Source organism: Zeus faber, assembly GCF_960531495.2.
Source record: "Zeus faber genome assembly, chromosome: 17".
NCBI lineage: Eukaryota > Metazoa > Chordata > Actinopteri > Zeiformes > Zeidae > Zeus > Zeus faber.
In genome coordinates, this window is record NC_137204.1 from 19,130,706 (window position 1) to 19,140,705 (window position 10,000).

The following is a 10,000-nucleotide window of genomic DNA, read 5'->3' on the forward strand; positions in this document are numbered from 1 at the left end:
ACTGTTAGAGTGTTTACAGGTCTGCATGGACCATATTTGTGGTAAGTAAGATGTTTATTTTCCACCTCTTTGTTTGGATGCTAAAAAAAAACAAACAACAACAACAACAACAAAAAGAACACACCGGTCTAATTTGCCGGCCAAGTGCGAAAACTATCCGATATGATTCTGACTTTTCCTTTAATTTCAATGTGGTTTTTATTTTTCCTCATCTCAGGAAAAAAAAAAAAAATGCGTTCGCATTTATAAAGGCAACAACATGTTGAACGCTCGTATTTATGCATGCGAAGCTGTTTAGTTTTGCTGCAGACTCAACATGCCATTAAGAAGAGTCACGTAAGCTTTGGGAATCACCATCTGGCCAACTCGCACTATTATTTAGGCTATCGGTGCCAATGCACTTTGGTGCGTGTTTTCCACCGGAGCGCTTGTGCTCGGGGCGCATGCATCCTCTGCACACTGCAGCCACTCTGCAAGAGCTCCCCCACTATCACTCAAATAGGATTTAAACCACGCTATTCAAATCACAAGTTTTGACAAACAAGTCTATTTATTTTTTTTTTATAAAATTAGATATGCGGAAAAAAAAAGAGTACGTAAACATCTTGACCAAACATAAGTGTATGCATTCAATTTAATTCTTTTACTAATAAGGGACTGGAATCGTTCATGATCCAGAATGATAATATATCCAGCGAGATGACCGAAAAATCAGATTACGTTTGAATATCCTAAGCTGAACATCTTTTAGTGTAATGACAGATCATTGATCACCCGACGTCTCAATGTTTTTGGAGAACAGAGCCGTTTCACTCACATGCAGACAATCAGGCTTTGCTTCTTGCATTCATCAAACGGATTAGAAGTTACATCACTTTTTTTTTTTTTTTTTCGAATTTAATTCACATTGTTTCAGTATTTTCTGAAGTATTCTTTTTTTTTTTGCAGATTCCATTATAGGAACAGGAGTCTAAAATGAAGTTATGGGATGCGTTGGCCATGTGTTTGTTGCTCCTGAGCTCTGTCTCCGCACGGCCCCTCTACCAAAACCTTCAGCCAGCCAAGAAGACCTACTTCCCCAGAAGCTACAGCGACTCCCTGTCCCTGTCCGTGGAGGACGTACGACCGGCGTTTCAGCCTGAAGGCCGCGGCCTCCGGGGGATTTCTATGGAGGATCAGTGTAAGGCGCGCGCCGTGTTTTTGGGAGAACTCCGGGGTCCCCGCGGGTAGAAACGCAGAGCTCGGAGGCGTAGGGGTGGAGGGTTGGTGTCGCTCGACTTTCCCTCGATTTTTAAGTTTGTTCCGACTTCCAGGCTCACCCGAGTTGTTGCCTTGTGCGCGTCCGTTGGAGCCCCCTTTGGAAAACACTTTGCATAGAATATATTACCGCGGTGGCAGGTGGTTGAGTTATTGATAAGGCCCCTCGAGAGGCAGGTTTGCGCGGCACAAGGACCGAACAATTGTTTAATTATCGCCGGTATTGGTGTCAAAATGAGTGCGGCAGTCGAAACAAGACCTAGACACCTCCCGCGCCCCCCCGCCCCCGCCCCAAAATGGAGGGCACGGGCCATGCGAGACCGGTGGCCTCCCCCCCGCCTGCCAAGCGGGGAAACGGTTCCTTTCCAACCGACTCAGAGGAGGCCGAACCCGATGACAGGACTCTCGGCGGGGGCGGGGGCTGGACAACACCGGAGAGTATGAAGCCTCCAGCGAAACTCCCCGTGTTTATATTCATTTTCGCAACGGCGGCGGGTCGGAATCCCTATTGTTTGGATCAGCGTGACACGGTGTCATCGTTTACGCGGTAGTAAACCCCGGCCAATATCCCGATAAAGCAACGGAGCGTTTCGACGAAAATGTTTGTCCCCCCTCACCTCAGATACTGTTTGCACCATGGTGACTTCACCGAGCCGCTCGGTAACCTCAGACCATTAACTATGCACCGAGACGTAAACAACGCTGAGAGTCAATGAGAGGTTCGGGCCCTTTGTTTTTAGAATGATACGGGGCCTGTCCTTAGGTTATAAACTACCGCAGGCTAGAGTTTCTAAAAGCCGAGGAGACGGGCGACTACCGAAGCCAGGACGGAGAAGTCATTAATTATGGGATGCGGTCGGTTTCTTTGGCATCGACTCCCCGAGGACGGCGTCGTCGGTTTTTCCCCCCCAAACACACGCCGGCGGGTGCACAAGTCGCGGGGCCGAAACCGACCTGTCGGCGGGGCGCTAAACGGGAGGTGTCGGAATCAAAGGGCAGCGGCAGCGAAACAACAGATTGGCCCCCGGATCATTTGATACGGCGTTCGGAGGCCGGGGCGGATCGCCTTACCCCGTATCCCGGCAGGTAGACAGGTAGGGCAGGAGATAATGGGTGACACCGCGTTACCGACACCGCCCTGACAGACAGCACGGCCTGCGCGGGGACAGGGCTACACACGCGTAAATAACGCACACACACACACACACACACACACACACACGTAAAGGGATTATCGTTATACTAATCGAGTCATTTCGCAATATTACTTTATGATCTTGGTGGTGCCTCGGTGCCAGGCCTCCAGGCGATATAAAAGGGGATAGGAGGGACTTGTCTCCGTAATGGAATCAAGGTGTATTAACACGAGGATCAAAGGCCTCGCTGGACCTTATCATTCCCTCTCACCAGAGGGCAGAGTTCCGGGTGTAGGTTTTCACTTCAGAGCCGAAGCGTTATTCCCTCCTGCTCGTCTTCTGGATCCTCAGGGGCGAGCGGTCGTCGACCTTGCAAATTGCAAAGTCGTCTCCCATGAAATATTATTCCCCGCGGTATCCGCCCTTCGGCTCAGTAAAATCTGTACCGCAGTAAATGCCACATTTTTTCCCCCAACATACGTATATGTGTTTTATTTTTATTGGGCGGCTTCGTCACTAAATCACCCCGCGTCTTTATCTTCCAGATGATTTCGCGGGCCCCTATCCAGAGCAGTTCGATGACGTGATGGACTTTATCGAGGCCACCATTGGCAGGCTACGGAGGTCGTCGGAGCCCGCCGGCGGAGCGAGGGGACGGAGGGAGGAGGCGAGAGCGAGGGGAGCGGCAAACGCAGGAGGAGGAGGAGGAGGAGGAAGAGGAGGAGGACGCGGGGGAGACAAGCGGAGAGGCCGGGGGCGAGGGGGGAGCCGAGGAGGCAAAGGCGGCCGGGGCGACCGGGGGAGGGAGAGCACGTCGGTGCAGAGCCGCAGCTGCCTGCTGAAGGAGGTGCACCTCAACGTGACGGACCTGGGGCTGGGCTACCGCACCAAGGAGGAGCTGATCTTCCGGTACTGCAGCGGGCCCTGCGCGGAGGCCGAGACCAACTACGACAAGATCCTCAACAACCTCACGCACAACAAGAAGCTGGACAAGGACACGCCCTCCCGGACGTGCTGCCGCCCCATCGCCTTCGACGACGACCTGTCGTTCCTGGACGACAACGTGGTGTACCACACGCTGAAGAAGCACTCGGCCAGGAAGTGCGGCTGCGTCTGAGGGAGTCTTAAAGGCCGGCGTGGGAGCGGGGGCGCCGCGTCCGAAAGGCAACGGCAGCGCTCTCTAACGCTCACGGGGAAATGAGATTCTCTTTTGGGGGTGGGGTGGCGGGGGGCATTGGGACGATGAGGACAGAGGACACTTGGTTCGCCGGGTGAGCAGGTAGAGGCCTCTTCTATCGATGACCTCGGTCCGGTCACAGAACTTGGGTCCTGGGAATAGCGGTTTTGACTCCTTAAAAAAAAATAAGCGAGACACGGGTTTAACCCGCCGACAGAGGAGCCGGTGATGTCACATTTCCAGACTTGAGGCTGAAGCGGGGCCCCGCTCCAAGTGAGTTGGCCTCTTTTCAGGGATGCCAATGGGGTTTATTCTTTATTTTTTTTTCCTTTGTCTGGGAAGATGCATTTTTCCCAGGGACATCAGTTTTCCACAGTTGGCTGCTAAGGCTCTGAAACCGAGCGGGGACAGATCCGGGGAGTTGTTCAGCTGCGGCCCCCTGGTCGCCCGCCGAACGGCCCTGGATGTCGACACGTCGCGTCCAGGGGCGCGGGATGAGACACACTTACACTTCAGCGAAAAAAAGACTCTTTGGTGCGAGGCATCCGTGTAAAATCCAAAACATATAAATGATATATATGTAAGAGATGTATTTATTAATACAAAAATTAACTTATTGATATTTATTGCAATACATTTGAAGAGATGTTTTTTCTTTTTTTTTTTTTTTACATTTATTTAAAAATGCTTTGTCCTGTCCTTGATGGCGCCAAAGCGGAGCTTTGTTTTTAGGGGAAATCTCACGGGAGTGGGTGGTTGAACCGGACGGCCCCGGCGGATCCAACGGATCCGCAGCTGGATCGTTCCAATGCAATTCCTCTCGCTTTTTTTTAAACTTTTTTTTTCCTTCAAAAACGCTGCGGAGCCGTTACGAAACAGCAGCGGCCGCGTGCGGCGTTTCCTTGAAGGTGAAGACCGAGGGAAGGAAGGAGAACGGAGCGGACCAATACAAACCCCCTTTTTTTCTCCAGCAAACGTATCTTATCTCCCACTCTGGATCATTTTGGAGGGATGAGGGTTGCCAGGTTTGTGCGTGTTTTGTTTTTTTTTTGGGGGGGGGGTTCCGACGGGGTCACGAGTTCGCCGCGTCGCCGCCCCCGACAGGGACCAGAGCGCCGGGCGGAGATCAGCGCTCGAGAAGCTGCTCCCCCGACAAAAGCACCTGGAGGGATCCTCCCAGCCGGACTAATGGCTGTCTTATCTGTTTACAAAAGGAGGATAGAAATACACTGTTTTGTTTTTTTTGTTTCTGTTTTTGTTTTTTAAACACAATAAAATCGATTGCAGAGGTTGACCACGGACAAATTCGCGGCATCGCCAAATTCCGTCCGCTTCAAAAGCAGTGGAGTAATAGCAAGTCCCGATAGGTGTCGTAGCGAAACCCTATATAATAAACTTACAACACTGACGGTAGCTGCACTATAATAACCTTGCAGCAATGTGTAGGTGCCTTTGGGAATCCAAAGTCCTCTGAGCCGCAGGGTGCAGGGGCCGCCGGCATGCTCCACTCCCGGCGCATGTCACCTGAAACTCCGGCCTGGCCGAGCACCAAGTCTGGGCAGGGGGTGGGGGGCTTTGTAGCGGTTACCGTCCCGCCGGGCTTTAACGTTCCTGGGATGGAACAGTTTCTGTGCCTCCTCTGACGGACAGCTCTTTCTCGCTGATGGGGAGGGGGGACGGAGGCGGTGGGTGGATTTGAAAGCGATCCTCCACCACACGGCTTAACAAGCGACTCCCACTGACGGAGGCACCTTAGCGTTTCAGACCATTTAAGGAAGATCTGGCCGAGGGCCCCCTCCGAGCCGGGGAGGATGCTCGAGCCTCCCCGCGCAGACCTCCCCGCCGGAACCCCACCGGAGGAGGGTAGCGACCGGGCTCCGTTTCCTCTGCGCGGCGACTTCCTTTCCGGTTGCGCGTCGAAAAACAAATAACGAGCGTCACGACGAGAGACTCTTCAGGAGCGTGTCGGTGCCCTCCCCCCCTGTGGAGAGAGAGAGAGAGAGGGAGGGTGGGTGGGAGGGGTTTAAGTGGAACCCAGGGAGCCCTCGGGCAGGTCTTGGATGTTAGCACGGATTAGGGACCGCGGTCTTTGCCCACCCCGCAGCAACCGAGCCAGCTTTGCTCTGTAATCCCCCACACACACACACACATACACACACACACACACAGAGAACAAATCCATTGCATCAAACAGAATTGAGGCCAAACACTACACAGGAGGAGAAGGGAGAAAAAAAAAAAAAAAAATTCTTGCTTTTATCACAGCATACTTCATCAATTGGATCATCTTCCCCTTGAACAACTGATTCGTGCGTAAGCCTTTCCAGATGACAATGTGCATTTAGGAGGCTTCCCAGCAGCCTCCAGGAGCTTGGGGAGAGCCTCTCCAACCCCCCTACACCCCGCACCGCACCGCACCGCGACCGCCGTCCCGTCTGTCCGGTGTTTCTCCTCCGTCAGCGCGCCGACCGCTCCTCCCGGCTCGGGAGGGCGAACGCGCTGGGGGGGGTCTGTATTGCGAAGACGAGAGGAAGAGAAGAGGGCGTTGTTTCCCCACTCGGTATCGTGTTACCGCCACCTCAGCGAAAAAGGAACCTGTCAATTGTCTCACTTGTTTTGTGTTACTGAACCAAAGCTCTCAACAAACTTTATTTTTGTACTATATTCATTTTATATCTTTTTACAGAATTAAACTCGTTTCTATTAAATGCACAGTGGTGTGTCTCTGGGTTTTTTTTCCCTGATGGTCGAGGGTGGAGGCGGAGGACGTCGGCGTGAAAAGTGTCCGGCGGAGAAGATGGGTGGGGCGGAAACGGAGGTGAGGCGAAGACGCGCGCAGCCCCACCTGGACCGGCGTCGCCGGGTCGCCATAAAGCCGCACACTGAAAAGCGCTCCGGCAAAAGTGTTCCCTCGCGTGCGGAGACTATATGTACACGCTGATGAGAACCATGGCGGAGGCGCAGGGGAGGATGAGTCAGGAGAGCGGGGCCTTGAGCTCATTTCGCCGATGTGTGTGTGTGTGTGTGTGTGTGTGTGTGTGTGTATACAAAGCAAAGTTTATGTTCTCACTTTGCGCTGTTGTTTTAGTCCCGGGACAAAACGCCGCCCGCCCCCCGGTAATTCACACGGTATAGAAGCCTCGCTGCAATCACGGCCGACCCCTCGCCCGCGTCGCCCCCTCTCGGAACCAGACAATATGTTTTCCATAAGCCCCCCCACCCCAGTCCAGGAAACAAGATATACGAGACGGGCGTGAGATGCGGGGGGCGCAATTTGAGAGCGAGATATTGGGATATCTGATCTATTGATAGCTCCGGCCATGGCGGCCGTGCCACGCGGCACCCTTTCACCCACAGCCGGGGGGAGGTGAGTGACCGCACCGGTCATGTGTGGGCTGTGACATCAGCACCCCCGGCATTCCAGCATTCCGCCGGGCCGGTCCGGGCGGTGTGGGCCCGGGTGCTGACATCACCGCGGGGAATAGGCCGGGCCCGGGATTAAGCCGAAGGGCTCCCTTAATCCCGTGACGGGAGGACTCATTATACCGGCGCGGTCAGGACACCGGAGCGCCCCGGAGGCCGGACGATGAGCTTTCCAGGTTACAACTATCTGCTCACAACATTCAATTTCAAAGCGGCATTTCAGGGAACATCAATGAAATCAAGACCGAAGATTGTGTGATTAAGTCGCGGCTTCTGAACTCTTGACACGCTCTTTCCCAAGAAATGTTTCCACATGTACCAAAGCCCTGCGCCGTGCGACCCGGTTATTTATTTTCGAGCAAACAGTTGTGTTTCTAAAAGCCCAGGAACCCAAATGGGACACGTTCCAGTCCTAAACACCGGCCCCTGCCGAACATTTCACATCTTCTCCCTCCGTGTTCCAGACGGCTGATTGGCTCAGTTTAATTACAATCAGATGAGTGGAAGCGCTTTAATCTTTATTTGGAGGCTTATCAGCCATTTTTCTAGGATTACTTTAAGTCACCTGTCTAGGACTATTTTTTTTCCTAAAAGCAACACTCCAGCACGTTCAGTCTGTAGTGGTGGAACGATCCCCACGTTGCGGTATCTCTTATCCTTGATAATGCACCTCACTCTACTTAGAAATTCGAAATATTTTCACAATCACACTCAGAAGTAGATCTGTATCAAGAGTGCCCGTGGAGTGCTAAAATGTAAACATGTGATTTTAGTATTTAAGTGACCGAGCACTTATTTGTCATTCCGCAGGAAATTACCGCCGTGGTCAACTTCACGCGGCGGGCTGAACCTTGCAACGGAAACCTCTCTTTTCAAACAAATTGCGCTCGGCGCAGCAACGCAGCGTCACACATGTTATGTTGTTATGGCCACAGGTTACATTCCAGAGGAATGTACAACGAACACAAACACAGGATCTGGGAGATCTGTATGTTGTGGCCTCGTCCGTCCATTTAAATAATTGCAGACATTCTACAGGTCGTTCAAGGAATTCGGCCTGAGAACCGGAGCCCGGCGAACCCTCCAGACAGATCCAACGCATCGCAGATGATGGAATTAAAATTACAGCACTGCAAACCTAGCAATTAGTATTTGATGTGGGAAGTAATTAAAAAAAAAAAAAAATTATTAAAGGACGCTGATTTTATGTTTTCCCACTAGAAATGAAACCACCAAACTGCTTTTACTACACCTGAAACGATCACCAGTAAAAAAAATAATGAAAACAAATAAACATTTCATCAACTTTTGGAAACTATTTCAATCTGTAATCAGTATCGAAATGACCATCTAAATAAATACTCATCTTAAGCAGTGACACAATCCACTCCCTCAAGATCAATGGAGGCAATCTGGTAAAACTAAACCGATATCTGTAAAGCATAAAATGGCAAAAAACAACAAGATATTCAAGTTCAGCTCACCAAAATTGTATATTCTGAATAAAAACTAAAACCAAAAACTGGCAACTGAATCTCCTTAATAAACTGGACAAAAAAAGATAAATTCTGTGTTTAATGTTATTATGTGTAGTATTGGGTGTGTTGTAAATCCTCAGGGTTTATGGCATGTAGAGACCACAGGGAGACCTCCAGGCCATCGGCGTCCAAAAGGCTTTTATTTGGCTTCCAGGGGGATCATATACTATGCAAACAAAACGTCAACCCAACAGCTGAAGCAAGTAGTAAAATTAATTGGAACCTATTTACATCATGTCCAAGTCCAACCATCTAAGAATCGTTAACAATAAATGCATAATACAAGACAAATGGCAAAGAGGACGCAAAAATCTGGACTTGATTTGACCGGGCTTCGGCGTGCTTGGGCAACATGGTGGGAAGACGCAATAAAAACGGATGGAAATGAAGTTCATTCAAATAAAAAACAATTGTTCCTAATCTCTGACGAATTTAACTGCCATAAATAACCCATAAATCCATACCCACTAAACACACTTTGATGACACAACAAAATGCTTTAAAATGAATCAACCGCCCTACTTTGACATAAATGGGCGCAGTCAATTTGATTAAAAAAAAAAAAAAAAAAAAAAGACTCTGGGAAAGATGACAGACAGACAGTTAAAACGCAGCGCTCCCGTGCCTCAGATCTTGCGCTTCTTCCACTGCGGCTCCTTTTCGGCCTCCTCGTCCTCCTCAGAATCCACTGCAAACAAAGGGTCTGGCTGCGTCCTGATACGAGCAGAGCAGAAAAAGACGGCCATTCAACACCGAAACAGCGTTTTACGAACTGTTGTGCAACGTAAGTGGCTTTTTTTTTTTTTGGTTTGTTTTTTTTTTAAATCAGGGTGCGCTGTGGGGTCAGCAGAGTGAGACGTTTGCTCGAAAGAGAAGGAGGCGACGGCTGTACGACGTCAAAACAAAGTAAAACACAAGGGAAAAAAAAACCAAAAACACCAAACAAACCGCGCCTCACTTTTATTCCGGCTACTGGGGCTATGTTCTATCATCCAGAATAAGAGAAGGGATCGACATGTTTCCCCCAATTTCCATCGCTCAACTCTGAGCAAAGAGTAAAAATTGCGCAACGGATTCACGGCGGAGCACTTCAGATGAGAGCCCGAAACAAAAGAACAGGAAATGATCCCGATGGCCGAGTGTCGTGTATGTGTCGGTGCGTCTCTACGCCCGTCGGCAAAACATGGGCGTTGAAGCACGAGGAGGAGAGGAAAAAAATAAACAGCCCCGAAAAAAACAAACAAAAAAATGAACGGTGAGCAACAAAGGGGGCAGCCGCCGCACCACAGCGCTGGCGGAGGCACGGGTGCGTTCGGAAGCCTAAACGGCGATGACGGATTTTCTTCCGTACGGAGCCGGCCAGCGGATGCCGGCAGGGGGACCCAGGCGGCGGCGGCGAGTATATATACGGTTGCAGCGAGCCGGAGATACTCCCCACCGCGACCGGGCCGTCAACGGATTTGGCCGCC

General features: G+C 50.8%; 2 protein-coding genes across 2 annotated transcripts in view; one reads left to right on the top strand and one right to left on the bottom strand.

The window, feature by feature from the left end:
* The window catches only part of gdnfa (glial cell derived neurotrophic factor a), a gene marked incomplete at its 3' end in the record, with an annotated part of 3,599 nt that extends 89 nt beyond the window's left edge, over positions 1-3,510 (top strand). The window contains exons 1-3 of the mRNA XM_080018045.1: positions 1-41; positions 949-1,180; positions 2,939-3,510. The exon at positions 1-41 is cut by the window's left edge and continues 89 nt beyond it. Of these exons, the coding sequence (XP_079874171.1) occupies positions 976-1,180; positions 2,939-3,510 (777 nt within the window). The 5' untranslated portion in view covers positions 1-41; positions 949-975. The remainder of the gene's footprint in view (positions 42-948; positions 1,181-2,938) is intronic.
* Positions 3,511-8,678: 5,168 nt separating this feature from the next.
* Positions 8,679-10,000, bottom strand: part of wdr70 (WD repeat domain 70) — a 39,516-nt gene continuing 38,194 nt past the window's right edge. The window contains exon 18 of the mRNA XM_080018281.1: positions 8,679-9,245. Coding sequence (XP_079874407.1) covers positions 9,158-9,245 — 88 coding nt within the window. The 3' untranslated portion in view covers positions 8,679-9,157. The remainder of the gene's footprint in view (positions 9,246-10,000) is intronic.